Source organism: Bos mutus, chromosome 21, assembly GCF_027580195.1.
Source record: "Bos mutus isolate GX-2022 chromosome 21, NWIPB_WYAK_1.1, whole genome shotgun sequence".
NCBI classification, from domain to species: domain Eukaryota; kingdom Metazoa; phylum Chordata; class Mammalia; order Artiodactyla; family Bovidae; genus Bos; species Bos mutus.
In genome coordinates this window covers 64,196,382-64,220,230 of record NC_091637.1, presented here as the reverse complement: position 1 = coordinate 64,220,230, position 23,849 = coordinate 64,196,382, and the positions used below count along the sequence as shown (strand labels likewise).

At 52.2% G+C, this 23,849-nt stretch overlaps 2 protein-coding genes across 3 annotated transcripts in view; one reads left to right on the top strand and one right to left on the bottom strand.

Moving 5' to 3' along the window:
• Window positions 1-12,688, bottom strand: part of WDR25 (WD repeat domain 25) — a 148,955-nt gene extending 136,267 nt beyond the window's left edge. Inside the window, exons 1-2 of the mRNA XM_014477552.2 lie at window positions 12,611-12,688; window positions 6,168-7,015 (exon numbers count right to left, since the gene is read on the bottom strand). Coding sequence (XP_014333038.2) covers window positions 6,168-6,974 — 807 coding nt within the window. The 5' untranslated portion in view covers window positions 6,975-7,015; window positions 12,611-12,688. The remainder of the gene's footprint in view (window positions 1-6,167; window positions 7,016-12,610) is intronic.
• Window positions 12,689-12,718: 30 nt separating this feature from the next.
• Window positions 12,719-23,849, top strand: part of WARS1 (tryptophanyl-tRNA synthetase 1) — a 28,893-nt gene continuing 17,762 nt past the window's right edge. Inside the window, exons 1-2 of one of the 2 annotated variants that reach the window (XM_070357972.1) lie at window positions 12,719-12,852; window positions 19,093-19,270. In XM_070357972.1, the coding sequence (XP_070214073.1) occupies window positions 19,157-19,270 (114 nt within the window). In that variant the 5' untranslated portion in view covers window positions 12,719-12,852; window positions 19,093-19,156. Of the gene's footprint in view, window positions 12,853-12,952; window positions 13,931-19,092; window positions 19,271-23,849 lie in introns of those variants that run through there. The other variant, XM_005893712.3, reaches the window with a different exon arrangement.

Here is a 23,849-nt window from a genome sequence, read left to right as displayed (position 1 = left end):
CCTGAAGACGGTCAGAAAAAACATGTTTGGGGAAAGTTTTTAACGAGGCATAAAAATGCTCCGGCACAAAAGACAGGGCGTGGGGGGGTGGGGGGCGGCGCAGACTCCAAATCACTGAGACGTGCGCTCTGGGCACCAGCCCGATGCCGTAAGCAGTAAACACCAGGGACATGCTGGCCCCGACCAGGGAGGGCCCTGTGCTAAGGAGCTGCTGGCTGGGGAGAGGACTGTCAGGGATCTCTGCTTTCGCCTTCCCCCTTCCTGCTTTCTGCATTTCAAAGTCGGTCCCAGGCAGCAAGAAACACGCCCGGATGCCTCTGGGGGTCTTCCCAGTGTCTGGCAGAGGGCTCTGCCAGGGGGGCTGCCAATCAGGGCTGCCCAAGTTTGGTCAAAAACACAACACGCTTGTACTTTTCCCTTCAAAAAAGGGCCTCAAAGTCTGAATTCTACCTTAACATGCAGTGGGTATTCAAGCTTGTTGAGCCAAACGAGGACACAGGGAAATGGACAGAGCGCACAGGAGGGTATCTGTGCTGGGACCACAGCCGTGGAGAACAGAGGCACGGGGGCGGGGCCGGAGGGCGGGCAGGAGAGAAAGCGGAGCATCGGTCGGAGTTACACGTCACTGTTTTGTTTTACTCAATTTCTCTAGCTGTAAATTTTTCAAAACTAATACAAGCATATTTTACAGCTCACAGAACATTTAGAACATATTAAAATGAGTATCTTTCTGCTGTAACGTGCCCAATTGAAATTTATGAATTCTGAGGCTACGTTTTTAAGGAGATGAAGGAACTGGCACTCCACGTTCTTTATCAGATGGATTGTGTTGTGTTTTTTCCTCCTGATCAGAAAATAAACCGTATTTCAGTAAATGTTACCTTGAATCAAGGATTCTTCCACGTTCTAGAAGCTTGGGAGAGCGACTCACCCTGTCTTACTGTGCCCCCTAGTGGCAAAGAGCATGTGTGCACTTTAAAGACGACTCCTCTCCCCAAAGGCTGGAAGGAAAATCCAAAAAACGTTTTCAATCTTTTTTGATCACTTAACAGGTACAAAACCTAGTGTCAGCTGCTATGGAGAATGTAAAAACAGATTCCACACAGTTCCCCTGCTCAAGAAGCTTAAAAATCCACAAGGTGTAGCAGGCACAGTTCCACGGCCGGGTCACTGGCATGAGATACCGTGGCATGGTGAGGAAGGGAGAGCATTTCCAGAGAGGGCAAGAGTGAGCCCCCAGTGAGTGCCCGCCAAGAGCCGGGAGTCACACCAGGTCATTCAGAGCCAACATCACTTATTTTTTCACAAAAACCCAACAGGTTATGCATCCTTGGGTCCACTTTACATACAGAGCTTGAGGCTCAGAGAAGGTGAGATCACACAGCCAGTCGGCAGCAGAGGGACAGTCAGAATCCAAGTCCTGTGACCCCAGCCCTCCTGACCAGGTTGGGGACAAGAAGGCACTCTGGCAAACTTTAACCAGAAAAGGTGGGTGGGGGGAGACTTCCCTGGCGGCCAATGGTTAAGACTCTGGGCTTCCACTGCCGGGGGGTGCATGAATTAGGTCCTGGCCAGGGACCTAAGATCCGGCATGCTGCGAGACACAGCCAAAGCAAAAGCGGGGGAGGCACCTTCAAAACGGAGCACAGGTAGGGACTGCTTCGAGCAGCCCACCTCTTCGAGCTCCTTCCCTGCTCAGCCACCATCTGCTCTCCACCCCAGAGCCCCACCTGCACCCCTGCCCCACTCCAGACTCCACGCCCACACACCTCCCATGCGCCCCTGATCTCATACCAGACCACAAGGACCTCCACGCTGCCCACCTGCTGACACCAGGGAGGGAAAATAACACCATCCTGCCAGGACTGCCTGCTGCCACACACACACCCCTGGGGGCCCAGCACGACCAAGGTCTCAGCCAGGAGGGCCCCCAGCCCCCAGTTGCTCCCCACCCACCTTCCATCATGGCTCCTCCAGCCCTGCCACATCGTCTTCACACCGAACAGTCGCTTAACGTCAATTTGCCATGTGACTCCGTCACTGAAAACTGCCAGATGTCATAAAGCAGAGAGGACCCTGGACCCTTGGCCTCTAACACTTATCAACGCCCTGATTTTCAAGATACTACAGTAAGAAGGTCAGGAGACATGGACCCCCGTGGCCACGACAGCAGCCACACTCTGCCCCTGGGGACACCTCTATTGACAGCCCGCCGTAAGAGATGGACGGCGCAGTGGACGGGGCTCCTGGCTGCCAGCAAGTGGCCCGAGACTATGTCATTGCCTGCAGCACACACCACCCTCCCCGGGACGGGACTGACAGGCAGCCTGGCAGCCAGGGAGGGGGTCTCAGAGAACTGCCCCCAGCAGGTGGGTTTTCCAGGAACACAGTCCCTGCGCCTGAGCAGCCTCCCAAGGTGGACCAACTGCGCCCCCGTGTGGTCATGCAGTGTCACTGCCGGCTGGCGGCTCCCAGCTCCCCTCCATCCGGCCTCTCCCACACCCCGCGCAGGGCGCCCTCATCTACCCCACTGACACCCACTACGCGACAGAACCACGGCCCAAGTCAACGGCTTCACTCAGACGCCCTCCATTCCAAAACTTGTGGGATGGCCTTAGGAAATCTAAACTTCCTGGGCAAAAGAGACCAGGGCAGAGGCCACGGAGCACGCCACCGAGGCCAAGTGCAGACCAGTCCCCGCAGGGCTCCAGGCCAGGAGACGTGACCCCGAGGGCAAGAGGGAGGCAGACACCCACCAGGACGCACCTACCTCCACCACAGCCCTCCACCCAGCTCTGCCTGCCTTCTGAGACCCCCAGGAAGCCTGCCCACTCGAGCCTGCGCTGCCCATGTCTGCTAGTCTGGTCCCTCCCTTCAGGGTCCCAGAAGGGGGCTGCCCACGCCCTTCAGGCGGCCCACCTGGACCCATGCCACCCTCCACAAAACACAGCACCACGTGCCCAGCATTAAACTGGGAGCTTTAGACAGAAGCCTCAGTCATAGGCCTCAGGAACTTGTCAAGAGGAAAGAGGCTCAGAAAGGTCAAGTGCGTTGCCTGAGATCATGAAGCTGTTGGTATGGAGCCAGTACCAGGCCCAGTTCAGTTCAGTTCAGTCACTCAGTTGTGTCTGATGCTTTGCGACCCCATGGACGGCAGCACACCAGGCCTCCCTGTCAATCACCAACTCCCAGAGCTTACTCGAACTCATGTCCATTGAGCCGGTGATGCCATCCAACCATCTCATCCTCTGTCGTCCCCTTCTCCCGCCTTCAATCTTTCCCAGCATCAGGGTTTTTTCAAATGAATCAGTCCTCCACCAAGCCCAGATCATTCTAAGTAACTCCAGGGGCCAGCCCACCAGGGACACTGACCACCAAGAACCCTCCGGGGGGGCTCCTGACCAAAGCGACAGGCCCCCACAGCCCCCTAGAGCTGCAGGCCCTCCGGAGGGAGGCCAGAGAAGCCCCTGGCCTTGCGGTGGGGGGTGTCCAGTGCACACCAGGAACGCCAGGACCTCTTGAGTCGAGCACAGGGCCCCAACCTCTCGGAGAAAGCACCAGAGATGTGTGTGCCAACCCCAGGGCTCCAGACTGCAGACAGGACCCGACACTGTCCCCACAGAACTCCATCAGCCTCACAGACGTGAAAACGGACACGTCGTTTTGGGACTCAAACACGCCACCTAAAGTGACACTCCCGATGGAGCTCCTAGCCAAGACTTCACTGCACTTGGACTTCCTGTCTCAGCTTATGAAAATGCCTCCTATGCGAAAAGCTCAAAACAAACCTTGCAGATACAATGTTCTGGGTAGGAGGGCTCCAGAGCCGTGAGGACAATTTTGGGGGTGGGGAGCCGATGTCTAGTGAGCGCCTGTGGGGCTCCTGCCCTGTGCCGGGCTTTGGAAGGGAGTTCTCATGTGGTCTCATGGCTCAGGTACTGAGCACAATCAGGCCCCCACAGATGAGACTCTGGAACTTGAACTGGGTGGCTGGGCCGCTGACCAGCTCCTCCGCAACCGTGACCCACAACTCCAAAGCCACCTTCTCCCCAGGTAGCTTTTGTTCGGATCGCGTGTATTTGGCACCTACTATGTACTAAGACATTACTTTGCCGACAAAGGTCCGCCCAGTCACAGCTATGGTTTTTCCTGTAGTCATGTATGGATGTGAGAGTTAGACTGTGAAGAAAGCTGAGCGCCAAAGAATTGATGCTTTTGAACTGTGTGGTTGGAGAAGGCTCTTGAGAGTCCCTTGGACTGCAAGGAGATCAAACCAGTCAATCCTAAAGGAGATCAGTCCTGAATATTCATTGGAAGGACTGATGCTGAAGCTGAAACTCCAATCCTTTGGCCACCTGATGCAAAGAACTGACTCATTGGAAAAGGCCCTGATGCTGGGAAAGACTGAGGGTAGGAGGAGAAAGGGACAACAGAGGATGAGATGGTTGGACGGCATCACTGACTCGATGGACATGGGTTTGAGCAAGCTCCAGGAGTTGGTGATGGACAAGGAAGCCTGGCATGCTGCAGTCCATGGGGTCGCAAGAGTCAGACACGACTGAGCGACTGAACTGAACCGAACTGATGTAGTGCACTTGGGCTTCGCTTCCCAGGTGGCCCTAGTGGTGAAGAACCCGCCTGCCAACGCAGGAGATAGAGATGTGGGCTCAGTCCCTGGGCTGGGAAGACCCCTTGGAGAAGCAACTGGCAACCCACTCCAGTATTCTCGCCTGGGGAATCCCATGGACAGAGGAGCCTGGCGGGCTACAGTCCACGGGGTGGCAAAGAGACAGACACGACTTAAGTGACTGGGCACGCACACACACGTGCTGTGCTTTGCAGGCGCTGGAGAGAGGAGGTGAGGGGTGTGCAGGCCCATTACACAGACCTCACCTTTGAAAGCGCCAATTAAAAGGAAAGGTCTCCGAGGCTCCCCTGGGGGTGGGGACAGACAGACGACAGTCCGGGGACCGGGGGCAGCTCCTGGAGGGTGGAACACAGCTGCCACACTACCCACCTGGGCGCCGCGACCGTAAGTCTGCCTTGCTTCAGGAGCTTCCCGTGTGTAGGTCTGTAACTTTACTTACTCATGCATCTTGGGCTGAGCTGGGCCTTCGCTGCTGTGCGTGGGCTTTCTCTAGTTATGGGCTTCTCACTGCAGAGGCTTCTCTCGTGGCAGAGCGCAGGCTCGGTAACTGTAGCGCACGGGCTTAGTTGCCAGCTGGCATCTGGGATCCTCCCAGACCAGGGATTGAACCCCCGTCTCCTGCATTGGCTGGCGGGTTCTTTACCACTGCGCCACCAGGGGAGCCCAGGAGCTTTTTTTTTTTTTTAATGGAGCTTTTAAAATAAATAAATAACAACCCAAAAAGTTTCTGTATAAACCAGAACTCCCCAGCAGGGCACCCGAGGCCCTCCCTGGTGTGACGCTGCCTTCTTTCCCAGGGCCTCCCCCGACCCCCTGCAGGCCCCTCACAGCCTCCCCTGTTTAGAGCCAAGAACGTCTTCTGCCCGACCCACCTGAAGGCCCACCCAAAAGCCCACCTGCTCCCTCCCGGAAGCATTCGCCAAGCCCTCCCTGCTGGCAGCTGCCCCTCCTCCAGGCACCTGCAGCAGTGGGACCCCCTGGGGCTCCGAGCTCACAGCCCCACCCAGGCTTGTGAGCACCTCTCTGCTTCTCCGCAGCCCCTACCTCCATGTACCGGCCCGGAAGCCAGGGTCGAGTCCAGGGACCTTCCCACCCCCTGCACCCAGCACAGCACCGGGAACAGAGCTACCGCCACTCCGCACTCAGCGGGGGTCACCGAGGATGGCCCAGAGTCCCCGGGATCTGGGTCTGCTTTCCTCCCTTCTCACTCCGCCATCTCCCTCTCCCAGGGCGGGAGAGGGTCTGGGCGTCCTTGGTGGCCCCCATGAGGATGACCCACGTGGGGTCTGAACTAGTTACCGCCGGTGGCCTGGGCAAGGCAGCCTTGGAGGGGCTGCAGGGGGTAGAACAGACCAGCCATCCAAGTGGGCAACCGAGAGCCCTCTCCCGAGGGCAACAAAGAGAATCCCAGGAATTCCTAGAAAGAAACATCCGGCCTGCAACCGGGCCGACCTCACCACTGGGAAAACAAAACGTCCCAGCGGCTCATTCCCAAGAGCTGCTTCACTCAAGGCCTCACCTTGAAGGTTTTATCCATCGACGTTGACAGAAGCATGTGGCTCCTGGCGGCCACCGGACACCACTGGACGCTGTTGACGGGGCCCCGGTGGCCCCGCAGGTGGAAGAGCACCGCCCTGGGGACCTTGGTTCGCTTATTCTGACTGCCCAGGTACGGCTGGGTAAACTCGGACACCTCGGGGGCCACGCGGAGCGGGGCCGGAACACGGCCGCCAAGGGGGCCCCGGGCCTCCGTGTCCTTGCTGCTGTCTGTCTCTGTGCTGAGCGCCTGCAGCGGCCTTAGTCTCTTCGGGATATAAGGTACAACACAGTCCTCACGCCGCTTCCTCTGCAGGGAGCTGCTGCCTTTCCCTGGGCCTTCAGACCCCGTTCGGGCATCGAGAGACGGCGTGGGGGAGCCGGAAGGTTCCCAGCAGACTCTCACCTGCTTCGAGCGGGCCGCTGCCAGGGGCACATGGCCTGCAGGGGCCTGGCTGGTCCACAGGGAGGGGCGAGCCGGCGGGCTGGCGGGGAGGGTGGCCTCGGGCTCTGGCCTGGGCCATCGTAGTCTCTGGCTGGGGCAGGACCCCGGGTCCTGGCTCCAGAGCCGAGCCAGTGGGAGACGACACGCGGTGGGGTCATCATGAGAGCCGCACACCAGGGACGGCGCCCACCCGCCTGTCGCGTCCAGGACCCTGGATCCAAAATTCTGCTCCGGAGGTCTGAGCATAGCCGAAGTGTCTTCCATCTGGCCAACAGGATGGAAACCGCCCGCAGGCTCGGTCTCAGCCTCTGAGTCCGAATCCTCGTAGGCCACCAACGAAGCCATTAAAGACACAGTTTCACGTTGTCCTTCAAGGGCAAACTTCCCTAAGGCCAAACAAAGTCAAGTGTCAGAGGATATGTGTGGCAGAACGCTTCCTACACACGCAGTTAAAAGCAAATGTGCCACCGAACAAATCCAAGACTGAAATACCCATGAAAGTGATGCTGCTGCTGCTAAGTTGCTTCAGTCATGTCCGACTCTGTGCGACCCCACAGACGGCAGCCCACCAGGCTGCCCCGTCCCTGGGATTCTCCAGGCAACACTGGAGTGGGTTGCCATTTCGTTCCCCGATGCAGGAAAGTGAAAAGTGAAAGTGAAGTCGCTCAGTCGTGTCCAACTCTTGGAGATCCCATGGACTGCAGCCTACCAGGCTTCTCCGTCCATGGGATTTTCCAGGCAAGAGTACTGGAGTGGGGTGCCGTTGCCTTCTCAACGGCAAGAGGGAGGGACACAGGTATACCCACGGCTGATTCGTGCTGCTGTTTGGCAGAAACCAACACAACGCTGCAGAGCAATTACCCTTCAATTAAAAATAAATAAATTCAATTTTTTTTTTTTTAATGAAGCCTTGGGACATCCCTGGTGGTCCAGTGGTTAAGAATCTGCCTTCCAATGCAGGGGACATGGGTTCAGTCCCTGGTTGGGGAACTAAGATTCCAAATGCCACAGGGCAACTAAGGCCACTTGCTGAAAACGGAGGGACCCGCCCCCCAGAGAAGCCTGCGCTCTGCAACAAGGGCCCGGGCGCCGCGGCCAAGGCCCAGCGCAGCCAAAAAAAGAGACCTCGTCCACGCGCCAAGTATGATCAGTTAGAAGACACAAGGTTTTAAATGAAGACTATGGAATGTCTGGGAATACATCTAACAACAACAATAACAAAAATAGCAAGACCTACACACAGAAAACTAATTTACTGAAAGACATGAAGGGGACTTGACTCAATGGACACAGGGTGCCTGAGCAGGAAGACTCAGGGTTTTAAGGGGGCCTTTTCAAAGGTCCATTCCAGGAGGATCCACAAATGTAAACAGACGGTTTTTACTGCAACAACCCCACGTTAGAACTCTATCCTACACAAACATTAGCACGTGTGTGCAGAGACAGGTACACAGAGGGCCGGCAGTGTGGCTTATAAGCAACAAACGAGAAGAGCAAGCGCTCGTCAACGTGAACGAAGTTAATTCTGAACATGCTGGAACAGAAAGACGACCAGGACCCGCCACATGGCAAGACCATGCCCTCCTCACCTGTGTCCGCCCCCCCGTGCTCCAGGCCTTCCTTCTATTCTCTCCGCCTAGAATGCTCTTCCCCTGACATCCCATCTCAACTACAAGCCAGTGTAGACAGACAGACCTCCAGCACAGGGCCGAGGTACTCGAGGCATCAGTTCAGTCAGTCAGTTCAGTCACTCAGTCGTGTCCGACTCTTTGGGACCCCATGAATCGCAGCACGCCAGACCTCCCTGTCCATCACCAACTCCCAGAGTTCACTCAGACTCACGTCCATCGAGTCGGTGATGCCATCCAGCCATCTCATCCTCTGTCGTCCCCTTCTCCTCCTGCCCCCAATCCTTCCCAGCATCAGAGTCTTTTCCAATGAGTCAACTCTTCGAATGACGTGGCCAAAGTACTGGAGTTTCAGCTTTAGCATCATTCCTTCCAAAGAAATCCCAGGGCTGATCTCCTTCAGAATGGACTGGTTGGATCTCCTTGCAGTCCAAGGGACTCTCAAGAGTCTTCTCCAACACCACAGTTCAAAAGCATCAATTCTTTGGCGCTCAGCTTTCTTCACAGTCCAACTCTCACATCCATACATGACCACTGGAAAAACCATAGCCTTGACTAGACGGACCTTTGTTGGCAAAGTAATGTCTCTGCTTTTCAATATGCTATCTACGGTGGTCATAACTTTTCTTCCAAGGAGTAAGTGTCTTTTAATTTCATGGCTGCAGTCACCATCTGCAGTGATTTTGGAGCCCAAAAAAACAAAGTCTGACACTGTTTCCACTGTTTCCCCATCTATTTCCCATGAAGTGATGGGACCAGATGCCATGATCTTTGTTTTCTGAATGTTGAGCTTTAAGCCAACTTTTTCACTCTCCGCTTTCACTTTCATTAAGAGGCTTTTTAGTTGCTCTTCACTTTCTGCCATAAGGGTGGTGTCATCTGCATATCTGAGGTTATTGATATTTCTCCCAGCAATCTTGATTCCAGCTTGTGCTTCTTCCAGCCCAGCATTTCTCATGATGTACTCTGCATATAAGTTAAATAAGCAGGGTGACAATGGACAGCCTTGACGTATTCCTTTTCCTATTTGGAACCAGTCTGTTGTTCCATGTCCAGTTCTAAGTGTTGCTTCCTGACCTGCATATAGGTTTCTCAAGAGGCAGGTCAGGTGGTCTGGTATTCCCATCTCTTTCAGAATTTTCCACAGTTTATTGTGATCCACACAGTCAAAGGCTTAGTCAATAAAGCAGAAATAGATGCTTTTCTGGAACTCTCTTGCCTTTTCAATGATCCAGCGGATGTTGGCATCGGCCCCCCCTATTCCCAGGGTGCAATCCAAATCCTCCTGTTTCACTCCAAACACACAGACTCACACAACAATCTACTTCCCCTTTCTTAAAAACTCTTCTTGTAATTCTGAACCATCACACACGATCAATTGAAGCCAAGGAATTTCTACAAAGAAGCACCTCCTGGAATTCAACGCTGGGCAGTTAACACCAAGCAGAGTCGAGGAAAACAAGGGTGCTGCGCACGTCCAGGACAGCAGAGGGCGCGGTGGAGCAGCGTCCACAGCTCCCGCAGCAGGCGACTTCCAAGAAAGCCCGAGTGTCCTACCTTAACAGACCATCCTGAGCTCCTCTTCCCACAGGCGGGGTCAGGTGAGACCTGAAGATTCCCTGGGGGGCCTCGGTTACACCATTCCAGACAGCCTATCTATCACTCACGTTCTTCCCTGGACGGTGGGTTTCATGTCCCCTGGAATCAACCATTCCCACCTTTCCCGTAACGGGTACCGTTTGCCTGAAGGGCTCCACTGCCAAACAAGTTACATCATCATCCAAAAACTGTTCTGTGGTCTGCCTCCTCCAATGATCCAACTTCATCTGCAGCCCAATCCAGGCAGGTAACACCTACACACAGAGCCACTGTCTAAATAAAACTTCAAACCTGAGCCAGCCCATCTCGAATGGAGCTAATATAATACAAGGGACTCAACGTTCAGAAAACGAAGATCATGGCATCTGTCCCATCACTGCATGGGAAATAGATGGGGAAGCAGTGGAAACAGTGTCAGACTTTATTTTTCTGGGCTCCAAAATCACTGCAGATGGCGACCGCAGCCATGAAATTAAAAGACGCTTACTCCTTGGAAGAAAAGTTATGACCAACGTAGATAGCATATTGAAAAGCAGAGACATTACTTTGCCAACAAAGGTCCGTCTAGTCAAGGCTATGGTTTTTCCAGTGGTCATGTATGGATGTGAGAGTTGGACTGTGAAGAAAGCTGAGCACCAAAGAATTGATGCTTTTGAACTGTGGTGTTGGAGAAGACTCTTGAGAGTCCCTTGGACTGCAAGGAGATCCAACCAGTCCATTCTGAAGGAGATCAGCCCTGGGATTTCTTTGGAAGGAATGATGCTAAAGCTGAAACTCCAGTACTTTGGCCACGTCCATTCAAGAGTTGACTCATTGGAAAAGACTCTGATGCTGGGAAGGATTAGGGGCAGGAGGAGAAGGGGACGACAGAGGATGAGATGGCTGGATGGCATCACCGACTCGATGGACGTGAGTCTGAGTGAACTCTGGGAGTTGGTGATGGACAGGGAGGTCTGGCGTGCTGCAATTCATGGGGTCGCAAAGAGTCAGACACGACTGAGCGACTGAATGAACTGAACTATAAACTAATGGAACAGTTGCACTGTGAAGGCTTTGGCATTACCTTAACGACTCAGTCCGGTCCTGAAACCTAATCAGACATCTCATCTGTCTCAATTCCTATGCACAGCCCAACTCACCACAGTATCCCATGCCATCCCGCCAAAGGGAACCCAGCAGGTTCCCACTGCAAAGGCACCTGTTCTCAGCCTTTAGGATGGACTCCTACCCACCCAGCTGTCCAGTCAATGGAGAGGCAGGTGGCCAGAACTAAAGATGAGGTCTGTGGGAACAGATGAGAGAGTAGAGACCATGAGGCCCACCTCCTATGAGGCCCACTTCCTACTAGGCGAGGCAGCAAGGACTGAATGAATGCAGGCACGTGGATGTTGCTGCTGCGTCACTTTAGTCGTGTCCGACTCTGTGCGACCCCACAGACGGCAGCCCACCAGGCTCCTCTGTCCCTGGGATTCTCCAGGCAAGAACACTGGAGTGGGTTGCCATTTCCTTCTCCAATGCATGAAAGTGAAAAGTGAAAGTGAAGTCGCTCAGTTGTGTCCGACTCCTAGCAACCCCAGGGACTGCAGCCTACCAGGCTCCTCCGTCCATGGGGTTTTCTAGGCAAAAGTACTGGAGTGGGGTGCCATTGCCTTCTCTGCACGTGGATGTTAGGGCTTCCTATCTGCTTACATTTCATTCCGTCCTTCAACAAATACCTACAGCACAGGCGCTACTAGCCAAGCCCCAGCTCACCATGCCCAGATGCCAGTGCAGACAGATAGACCAGAACCAAGTGAAACAGAACATGTCCGGAGGTGAGAAATCCTAAGGAGAAAGGCAGGATAGAAAAGAAAAGGAGGCATGATGGTTGGCTTGGGATTGCAGTTTCACTGCAATTAGGAGGCCAGGGCAGGCCTCAGGCATAAAACGATCATCTTAAGGCAAGGAAGCAGAGGTGATAAACACCAAAGATGGAACCAACAAAACTGATCAAAATGGGGTGGGAGAGAAGAAGGCAAGGATGAGTCAAGGAAAAGAGGCAAAAACGGAGAACAAAATAAACTCTAGAGAAAACTGTTTGCTGGCTTTTTTGTGTCTAAGGCAAAGTAGGGGGAAAGGAAGTTTTTTTGTTTTGGTTTGGTTTTTTTATGGAAATGAAGGAGCCACTAAACCAATTAGAACAGCCAGAAGAAAAAGTCAGGTCTTTGGAAAAATAAGGCTACAAAAGGGGGGGAGAGTGCCATGGACAGTCATCAACATGTCAGTTCCATCAAAACATAGGACTTTCTGTGTTTTGTTCACTGTTTAAATCACCAGCATCTAGAAATATTTGTGAAATACAACCCGGTGGGAGGGGGGACACAGAGAACTTAAAAGGAATAGGATGTTGTCATTCAACAAATATTTCCTGATTACCTACTCTGTGCCAAGTCTTATGTTAGGTCTTATGGACTGAGATGAAACACAAAACTCAGATCCTGCGCCGGAGGCTAAGACTGATGAAGGCCACTAACAAGATAAGACCAGGGAATGGGTTTTGAAGAATGAATAGCAGTTAGCCGGGCTATCCAGAGCGAGAGGAGAGGGATCCTGAGGATCGTCAGGAGGGAGCAGTGAGGACCGTCCAGGGCACTGAGCGCTCGGAAGGAACCGGAGACACAGAGAGACAGATACACGCGAAGGGGCGGGCAGCATTCGGGCCGCCGTCAGATCGCAGTCCCCTCCCGCACCCAGCCCGCCGCTCACCACACGCACCGGAAGCTCTCGGTCCTCTGGAGGGTCGTCCGGCCTGCGCCCTGAAACCCAGTAGCGTTCCGCCGGTGCTGGAACCGCCAGCCAATCAGCGGCGGCCTCCGTCCGGCACCCCCCCCGCGCGCGCGAACAGCCAATGAGGGCGCAGTCTAACCGGAAGTTGTTCCAGCCGGAAGGCGTTTCCACGGACGCCTAGGAGGCCACCCGTGGCTGAGCCGGCAACGCTGACGGGCCCGACTGGGCCGGTAAGTGAGGGGATGAAAGAAGCGGGGGAAGGCAGGGGGGGAGGCCGGGGCGGAGCCCAATGATCTGGCTCTCTCGGAGCCGCTTGCACGCCAAGCCCTGATGTATTCTCAGAGCCCGGCTCTCTGCTCTCCGGCTTCTGGCCCCTCGCCCCCTTTTGCCTCAACGCCGCCGACCCTGCCCTGTCATGCACTCGCGCCGGCACCGGACCTTCATCGTCTCCCTCCTGTTTCGTTTCCCTAAAGGATGAGGCCCCCACTTTTAGCAAGTGTCGGCCGTGTGACAGGGGCTTCGCCTCCTCGGTGACGTTGTGTGTTTAGTCACTTCAGTCGTGTCCGACCCTTTGCGACCCCCACGGACTGTAGCCCCCCAGGCTCCTTTGTCCATGAGATTCTCCAGGCAAGGATACTGAAGTGGGTTGCCCTGCCCTCCTCCAATGGTGAAGTTAGGAGGCTGCTTTTTTGCCCATTTCACAAGTGAAGAAACGGAGGGTGAAGCAGAGGGGTGATGTGATTTGCCCGAGGTCTTGTAACAAGGAAACGCCCAAACTGGGATTGAAAACCCAGGTCTCATCCCAGAACTCAACGGTCTTTCCAGTGCACTGCGTCGCCTCTGTGAGCAGCGGCGGCAGCGAGGAATTTGCCATCTGCTTTTCCACCCCGGCTTCCCCTGCTGCCACTGCATAAGAGACACAGTTCTTCACACTGATGCCAAGAACGGGGAACAGAAACAGGGCGAGGAGGTTATGGGAAGGCCAGCCTGGGCTGTAGGGTGGCTGATGCAATGACCAGGTAACACCTTGGTTCTCAAGAGAGTTCCCCCGCCCTCCAAGAGGTTGGTCATGAGATTAAAGTATTTCTGAGAAAGTGGATCGTTTATAAGAAACTCCTACATGCAAGTGTTAGAGGGTGGGGCCAAAAGGAAGCCAAAAAGGGAGAGAGAGAAAAGAGTCTTTTTTGAAAAGGAAACTGAAAGAAAGAGGGCAAGACTATTTAAGAGCTGGAGCTGCACTGGGCAGTCTCAGCTCCTCAGCTCCCGGGCGTGACCAGTGGCCACCTCTGCAGTGACTCCTGCCACCGGGTACGTATTGCCATCTTTTGGTAGGCTTAGAGTTTATTGAATATTGTTGCCAGCTTTTTCTCAGAGTGTTGGAAACCCTGGCTTCGGGGATGGGGAGTAGTCTTAGGACCACAGAGCTGTGCGTTTCATTTCATCTATTGACCCAAAGCCCTGGTGACTCACAACTTCTGTAAGGAATAGAGATCCTGGATGAGCCACTGCCTATTTGGAGTCATAGCTTGACTTTCAGCACTTTGATGTTGGCTGTCCTGTTTCTCACTGATGAGGTCTCTTTAAGTCCATATCCATCAACAGTATCTCGCCTTGAACTCCTAAGTAGCTTATGCCTTGCTTAATGTAGATTAATGTCCTCTTTGCCTTTTAAGATAATGTCCATCTTATCATTTAGAGGGAAAAGTAAGCTTTCCTCTTAGTATTTAAAAGACGGGGGAGTTCCACCTGTTCCAAGGTTTGAAGCATTGAAGGACTCATTGCTGGAAAGAAATCATTTTCTTGTCCTCTGGAAACCTGACAGTCCAAGGCCATTGTCATCCACACTCAGGTGCCAGGGTGTGGTGGGTGATACCCCACCTTGGTAATATTCCAGGCACCCAGAAGCCCCCTGCTCTTCTCAGCTGCTCCAGGGCTGGCTGTCGTGCACGATGCCACCCTCCCCACAAACTGCAGAATCAGCGTATTCCCATCTAATCTGTGAAATGACTTCAGAGTGGCCCAAGGGATTGTCATGTTGTAGTTCTGCAATTCCTCTTTCCATTCCTCATCCCAAAACTGTCCCCGGTTTCTTCAGGGCCTCTTGTGCTCCTCAGGAACAGTGGAACCTTTCAAAATGAGCTCAAGGTTCAACTTCCTTAAAAAGAGAGAGGAAGAGTTTGTTTATACAATGCTTTTCGTTTTCCCCTAAACTGTCCTACTCTGCTGTGGAGTAGGCAGTTCTGCTGTGCTCACTCCCAATCCTTTTTCTGCTGCTGCTGCTAAGTCGCTTCAGTCGTGTCCGACTCTGCGTGACCCCATAGACAGCAGCCCACTAGGCTCCCCCGTCCCTGGGATTCTCCAGGCAAGAACACTGGAGTGGGTTGCCATTTCCTTCTGCAATGCATGAAAGTGAAAAGTGAAAGTGAAGTCACTCAGTCATGTCCAACCCTCAGCGACCCAATAGACTGCAGCCTTCCACGCTCATCCATATCCATGGGATTTTCCAGGCAAGAGTACTGGAGTGGGGTGCCATTGCCTTCTCCGAGCCCTTTTTCTAGAGGAGGTCATAGAGTACCTCACAAATGATAGCTTCGTTCCTTTGCTTTGAAAAGTGAAAGTGAAGTCGCTCAGTCGTGTCCAACTCTTTGCAACCCTACGGACTGTAGCATATCAGGCTCCTCCATCCATGGGATTTTCCAGGCAAGAGTGCTGGAGTGGGGTGCCATTTCCTTCTCCAGGGGATCTTCCTGACCCAGGAATCAAACCTGGATCTCCCGCATTGCAGGCAGACGCTCCTTTGCTTTTTAGATTGTAGTATTTGTGAAATAGATAAGGCACTTTCCCTTAACAAAGACTCAGAGCCCTGTTTGCAGTTTACATGGTAAACACTGAGGACAATGGTCCTTAGCCTTTGGGCGTCTTGGGCCCCTTTGAGAAAGTAGCAAAACCTGGTTATTCTACTTGGAACCACATGTCTGTGTGTAGGCAGACTGTTCACTTCGTTTCAGAGGTTCTGAACTCTGGGTTAAAACCCTCTAAAGTTAAGTTAAATTCTAAAAGTTATTTAACAAAGAAATGAAGGAGAAAGTTGACTAGATGGGAAGGAAAACTGAGAATATATGCTCATAAGTGGGCTAAATGGATGGATGCCTGAAATGAGGGCAATGGTAGTTCCATTCTCTTTGTCTCTGATCACTCCTGAAGTTCTGTACTCATTCAGGAAGTTACATCATATACACACGAGATTTATAGTGTAGCTGATTCCATGCAGTGAGTGTATGCCTCGAGATCCTGACAGCAGGGAGAATGCACCTGCTGTTTCCTCAGTCTGCTTTCTCACTTAAATGGGATTCTGATATATAAGGTACACGTGTTTCCCTACAACAGGGATCCTAAATTCAGGCTCAGTTCATCTAGCTGATCCTCTGCAATTGTCTGCTCCATGGCAGGGGGGGATTGGCCGTCCGGAGCTCACTGAGTCATTCTACCTGGCAGTTTTGCTAGGACTTTAGTAGGGTAATTTTAATCTATACTTGATTTTGGTCCTGCTCGCTTGTGTCCTTTCATGCAGAACACCACATATTTGGAAGGACGGGGAAACCAAAGGGAATTCTAAAAAGAATGACCAGGATAGTGGGCAGGTGTTCACAACGATTGAGCAAACCAGACGTAGGGTAAAACTAAGGCTGTGTGCACTGGCGGGACATTTTAAGAGGCCTTCTGAAGCCCAGATTGGGGGAATCTACCTTAAACTGGAATAAGTGCTTGCAGAGATATTATAAGAGGATATAAACCAGAGGGGGAAATTGAACGTTGATTTATGAGATTTAGTCAGTAACCTGTACTCATAAATCGTCAGTCCGTTTGATAAGCTACTCTGTACCAGGTACTTGAAGCACGTGAAAGACTAAAACCCAGGGCTTGCGCTCTCTGTGGGTGGGTTTTCATAAATTACAAATGCAGCGTGAGTGCTCTAACAGCCTCACTAACGAGTCCCAGGGATCGCCAAGGACAGAGCAGCCAACTTGGCCCTGCAGGCTCAGGGACCAGGAAACCAGGAGCCAAGGTTTGAATTAGTGAGACAGCGGGCAGAGGAGGGTGGGAAACACGCCAGGCAGGGGGAGCAGTAGAATTTGAGGGAGCACGACACGGTCGAGGGGCCTTTGGCATCAGATCCTGGCTCAGCTGCTCTGGCGTGGAGCCTCAGAGGGTGGTTCTCACTTGCCTGAGCCATCTGCCTCCGGTCGCTAATGCAGAGCAGATTCTGTGCCACCCAGGTTTGCAGCTTGGGAGAATTGGGGATCCCGTGGAAAGCATCTGGACATGATGTTTGGTCATTTGTGCCTTGAAGTCACTTTGATTGCTCTTTGATATGGGCCTGAGAGTTTCTCCTCTCCAGCGCTTGTCCACGTTCTTTCTCTTTCTTACAGGCCTCCCTTTCCGGGAATTGAGGCAATTCTCGGAAAGGAAAGGAAAGAAACTGGCTGCTGTCCCACCTGGTTTCAATATTATGGTTTCATTGACTTTAAAGATTGGTTTAAATATTACATATTTTTAAACAGATACTTAACAAATGCAAAGAGTCGAACATGACTGAGCAACTGAACTGAACTGAACTGAACAAATGGATAAGTAAAAATAAATTATCCCCTCAAATTTGTGTGTTTTGTTCATAGAGCTCCAAGAAAGAAATTTCTAGTGAGTAAAGAAACAAAATCAGGGACTTCCCTGGTGGTCCAGTGGCTAAGACTCTGAGCTCCCAGTGCAGGGGGCCCAGGTTCGATCCCTGGTCAGGGGGCTAGATCCCACATGCTACGACTAAGACCCAGAGCAGCCAAGTAAATAAATTAAAAAAAAAAAGAAACAAAATCATCCTTCATTAAACCTCTGCTCTGCGGCTGATGCTGTGCTAGGCTGTTTACTTACCCGCGTTATCCCACTTAATCCATGACCGCAAGTCAGTGTCATTATTGTGCTCCCATTTCACAGTTAAGAGACTGAGGCTCATGACAGGTAAGTACATAGGGTAATGTTACAGAGTGTGGGCTCTAGGGTCAAACTGCCTGAGTTTGTGTCCCATCTCGACTGCCTACTTAACTGTGTGGTCTTGAGCAAATATTTTAGCCTCGGTTTACTGGTCTGCACACCAGAGACAACAAATCTGTCCCATAGGATTGCCGTAGGCATCAGTGAATTGATTATCAGTGTTACATAAGGTGCTTGCAAGGGCTTCCCTTGTGGCTCAGCTGCTAAAGAGTCCGCCTGCAATGCAGGAGACCTGGGTTCAATCCCTGGGTTGGGAAGATCCCCTGGAGAAGGGAAAGGCTGCCCACTGCAGTGTTCTGGCCTGGAGAATTCCATGGACTGTATAGTCCATGGGGTCACAGAGAGCTGGACACGACTGAGTGACTTTCAACTTCACTTCTCACTAGAAGAACACCAGACGCAGGACTTCAGTTCTGGAAGTTAGCTGCTCTGGCATAGCCTTGTTGTCACTGGCATCCTCCTTGTTCAAGGTGTATCAGCAGGTTTCAGATGGGGCTGGGGCTCAGCCGATCTCTGGAGTCCTGACATGTAACACTTGCAGTGGGCTTGTTCCTTGCTTTACAGTCTGTACAATGCCACCATGTCACTTTTTCCTCCTTTCTTCTCATAACAGCCCTTGAGGTAAGTGGGTTCTGCTTCATAGATGAGGAAGCTGACACTCAGAAAAGGGAAGTAACCGACCCAAGAGGGGCTGATCCTGGCCAGCCTCAGCCCCAAGGCGACCTCAGGTAGCCTGCCCTTGCCCCACCTTTTCCAGGATTAGCAATAAATAATGACTAATAGGAGGCCCAAGGACATCTTCTTCAAAGGTTTGCAGTTAACTAAGGCAGCCTGTGGAGTGAACAGGCTGTACGTGGTTCTTGCCTCACTTGCAAACCAGAAGGGATAAGGCCCTGCCTCCTCCCCAGGCTCCCCTTCTCCTGAGAACAGGACAGCTGGCCAGCAAAGGAAGCTGTTTGTTCAGTAGCATGTGGGTTATGACTGCAAAGGCCTAGGAATTCACCCCCTAGAGCAATTAAGATAAAGAGTAATTGCAGTTTGCCAAGTGCTTCTAGCCATGGTGGACTTAGATTTACTAAAGCACTTTGGTATCTGAGTCCTTCCTGTGTCCTGGACACTAATTGAGGCACACGGACACGTCAGCACATGCTCACTTGCCCTTGGTTGGGAGGGGCCTTTCTTTGCCCTCCCTAAGCCTATAAATCAGCAGTTCTTTTCAACCCCACCATTAACATTTGTTCCTCCTCTTTTCTCCTGTTTCCTGGCTCCATATTTCTGTTTATATTTTTATTAATGTTATATTATCTACGCCCTTTATCACAACTCATCTCCAGCCTTTTTGGAAAGAAGAACCAGGTAACGGTAAAGGGAAAACAGCTGCCGTGGTTTGTTCATCTCTTTCTGTCCCTCTTCTCTGCCCACAGTCTTGTCTGGACCACTGAGCAAATCTGCCAGCACCCCAACCAGCTGTGAACATCTTCCCAGAAGATGGCAGACATGTCCAATGGCGAGCAGGGCTGTGGGTCCCCCTTGGAGCTGTTCCACAGCATCGCTGCTCAGGAGGAGCTCGTAAGGGACCTCGAAGCCAGAAACGCAGCCAAGGTAGGTCATTTTGCCAGTCCTCCACACGTGTCCCAGCCAGTCTGTAGGACAGTCACCTGTTTCTGTTCCCTCATCACCTGAAGTATTTTGGCTCTCGTGCTAAATGTATTTTCTCCTTACTCGGCATTGATGCCTGTGGTCTGAAGGGAAGCCGCTGGGAAGCACAGCCACTGTCCACCCTTCCTCTCCACACGTCCTGCTTGCGGAAGCAACCACTTTCAATTCTGTTAGCCGATTCTTTTGATATGCAATGCCCACATCTCTTAGAATCACACATCATATTGCTCCTTATGGATGTTCAGGTTTGGGGCTTCCACTGTGAAAGACAAAGGAATTAGCCGTCTCGTAGCACTGCCCACCCGCCAGTCCCCGTGTAAACGACGGCTAACCCCCCTGAGAACAGCATGTGTGCTGCTCCTCTCCTGCCCAACTTTTGTTTTTCCCAGGGTTGTTTTAATTGCTCCTTGCTTGGTTTGTCTTTGTTTTGGCCATGCCTTGCTCCCCGTGGGATCTCAGTTCCTCAGTCCCTGGTGGGGGACTGAACCCACACCATGGCAGTGAAAGCCCAGAATCCTAACCATCAGGCCATCTGGGACCTCCCCTGCTTAGCTTTCTGTGTACTGACGCTCATGGACCTCCAGGTGCTCCCCCAGTTGGGTCAACCCCCTCTCGAGCCACAGCAGGCCGCTGATCAGGTCCATCCTCCCGAGCACTCTCTCCCAGGATGCCCTGCCCGCTTCTGTCCCGGTGGTGACCCACCTCCCTCACAGCCCATCTCCGGACCCGCCCTCCCTGTCCATGCAAGCCTTCCACGCACTCTCTTTGGGCTCCCTGTTCCTGACCCCATGTCTCACTCCTCCTTAGTTTATTTTGGCAGAGCAAATCCTCCAGAGGTTTCTGCAAAAATTAGTGCTAAGGAAGTGTTTTTTGAGCTTTTGCCTGGTCTGCAAGCATCTTACTTCATATTTGGCTGAGAGCTAGGCTCGGTAGAGAATTCTCAGGAGAACGTGACTTCCCTCGGAACTCTGAAGCGCTGCTGCATCCTCCCAGCACCCAGGGCTGCGATGGAGAAGCCGGTGCCACTCCTTTGCCCCCTCTCCTGGGCTTTCAGGGCCTCTCCAGCTCTGAAACACCCTGTGTTGGGTGCCCAGGACTCCTTTCAAACTAGAAATACATGCCCTTTAATTCTCAGAAATTTATCATATTTGTTTGATTTATTCTGGGTTGGTTTTTTATTTTTCTGTTTGTGTATTTTCTTTTTAGTTGAAAGACTGTGTCCTCTGAATTTCTTAGTTTTTGATTTATTTTCCTTTCATTTTTATTTTTTCTTCTTTTAGGTATGTTTCCTCAACTTCTAACCCTGCTGTTGTTTTTCACTCATTCTGCCCCTTTCAATTTCTAAGCGCTCATTTGTTTTCCACATGTTCTTTCCTCGAGGCTCTCTGTTCTTATTTCACAGGCGCCTAGCCTTCTGCCTCTGAGCTCGTGGTGACAGCTTCCCCGTGTTCTCTCCGCACGTTATGCACCAATCTCCTCCAGCTTAGCTTGTGTTCCTTCCGCCTCTTGTAGTGGACGCCACTGGCAGGTGTTCGGTGACAGCTGTGCACTCAGGCTTTGGAGGGTGCACTCGGAGCCAGGGGGAGCCTAGGGTGTGGCCTTCCCTTCCCTGGACAGCGCCCACAGCACTCCTCTGCCTCAGGAGGTCTCCAATGCGGGGTCTTTAGAGCTGCTCTTTGAGGCCAGTAGAGTCCCCAGAGAGGACTCCTCGGCTTCGCTCTCCAAAGGGTCCCGGTGTGGCCGCCCACGGTGTGAGCTGAGTGGGGCTGAGGAGCTGACCACGTGGTCCTTCGCTGAAGCCCCTGTTCGAAGTGTGCTGCCCCCAGCCTGTCTCCCTCACTGTGCACAGCACTTCCGCGTGGACACTTGGCTCTCCTTGTCAAGACACTAAACCTCTGGATGGGGCAGGGGACGTGTACCGGCTATGGGTGGGGGCTAGCCTGGAGATCTCAGTAGCTGCTTTTTAGACTTCCAGCTAGTGCTCCTGATCTTAGAGCCCACTCTTACCCTCACTCGTGTTAGTATCTAGGGCCACCGGTGCCTGAGCCTCTCAGGGATCCCAAGCGATACAAGTCCAGCTGCCGCCCCGACTCCCGCGTGGTCTCAGCCTGTGTTGCTCTCCTGTGCTCGCGCAGGCCGATCACACCTCTACTCTCCAGCTGCTGAGGCTTGTCGCTGCCAGCCTCTTCCTGTTTCCTTTATCTTTGTGGGTTATGCCTTTTTTAAAGATCTCTCTGTAGTTTCTGCATTGGGTTTCAGAAGCATAACTCAGTCTACATCTATAACCAGCCCTTGCTTTCACTCTGGGTCACCCAGCTTCCTCAGCTCCACAGCTTTCTCATCCATCACTTCCAACCCCTGTTGTCGTCTTTTCAAAATTCTCTTTCTAGGTTCTCACCAGATGGGGTCAACCGTCTCACACTCGTTTCAGTAGTTTACTTTGACTCTTGGGACCCTAAGTAATCCATTACTTTTTAAAAGAAATAGTGATGTCCAAAAAAGGAGTTGATTATTCACAGAAAGAGGTTTACACAGCAGATAGGGCTCAATAGATAAGGCTGAATTATTTTGTTTTTTTAATCTATAAACCTACAATAAATAAAGAACTCATTACTCTATAAACCCATCTTAGGAACCTAACGGTGATATTTTTGTCATCTAACATTAAATTTGAATGACATTAATGAATGCTTTGAGTTAGTAGTTCTTAGTGACCCCAGAGAAGGCAATGGCACCCCACTCCAGTACTCTTGCCTGGAGAATCCCATGGACGGAGGAGCCTGGTAGGCTGCAGTCCATGGGGTCACTAAGAGTTGGACACGACTGAGCGACTTCACTTTCACTTTTCACTTTCATGCATTGGAGAAGGAAATGGCAACCCACTCCAGTGTTCTTGCCTGGAGAATCCCAGGGACGGGGGAGCCTGGCGGGCTGCCGTCTGTGGGGTCGCACAGAGTCAGACACGCCTGAAGCGACTTAGCAGCAGCAGCAGTGACCCCAGTCACATTCTGCATTTTAGCAAACAAACAATACTTGATGCAGTTTAGAGTTAAGTCTTCAAGCATAGTCTTTGACTAATGCTAAGTCAGATGGCGTTCAACAAAAGACAGCAGAGGTTACATGATGAAACCATGTGAAGAGTCAAGTGAAGTAAACTTGTACCAGTGTATCATACTAGAAGCACCTGATGTTTTAGAAATTCCCTTTAGGCAAAATAGATGAGCCGCTTGGGCACGGCTGGTCCAGTGAGGGTGCCTTGGGCTCTTCCTCCGCATCTCTGTGCCATTGAGGTCACGGTCCTCAGTGTTCTTCCTGCTCCGTGTACCGAGAGAAGAACGCCCATGGCTTTCAGAAGTAGCAGCTCAGTAGAGGTTCTCCTGGAGGACAGGTCAGAATCTGGGGGCTCTGACGGGAAGACAGTTTGAGCAGGATTCGAGAGATGACACTGGACCATGGGGCTGAAGACAGGGAACAGAGCCTTTTTTGTTTTCCTTTCAGTTTAAATAAACTTTTAAAATTGGAGTACACCATTCGTTCAGAGAAGTACGGAGATCACAGACAGGCAGCTCACTGAGTTTTCACAAGATGACCAAACCTGTGTAACCAGCATTCCCATGGAGACACAGCCCAGAAACCATCTCAGGCCCCTCTGCTTCTCGCCTCTTCCCTCCTGAGAGAGGCCTCTCCCTCCCTCTCCTTCCATGGAGAATTCCTGTGCAGGAACTGTATATAATCACCCATAGTGTAGACAGTCTTCCGCGTCTGGCTTTTTTCAGAACATCAACTTTTAAAATCTGTTTCAACGTCCAGGTCCGTGTTAGATTGAGAACAGGAGAACAGACAAGGGAGCCTGCTTGTCTTTTCGGTCCTATTCCAGATGACAGGTGGTCCTTGAGTTGGGACTCTGGTTAGATGTTTGACTCTCAAAGAGCCACCTGGTTGGAAGCTGGGTTAACCAGATAGAGTGTGAACTGTCACGCCACTGGCGACTAAAGGGCGGTGGCAGCAGGGCACTCAGATCAGGGCACTTCTTCCTCAGATAATGGCTCACAGAGCAATAGATCGTGCTCTCAGAGCCTGTGTTCTGCTGCAAGCGCTCAGCCTAGGCAGCGCTGAATGAGGGGAGGAGAACACGCCTGCCTGCCTAAGGTGGGCCAGCACCCAGCCTCTTGCATGAGCTATATCCATGGGGCCACTGATTGCACACTCTGACTCATTTAAATGACAAATTCCAGATGGGTTCAGCTTGAAACACAAACCTGCATCTGAAATCACCCCACAGTAACAGCCCTCTGTGGCCCAGGCGTGCCTGATGGAAGGGCTCTCTGAATGCAGTCTGGGACTGCGAGCGTTGTTCCTCCACTGGGAAGCCCAGCTTATAGCACGTATGTCTAAAGTCTAAATGGAAGTGTTTGTATTTCCCTTGGCAAGCAAATTGGGCTGTGTGTATTCTTTGTTTGCGATCAAATCCAGCAAGGCCAATTATGGGAGTGGAGCTTTAGGGCATAGCGTGACTAATCTG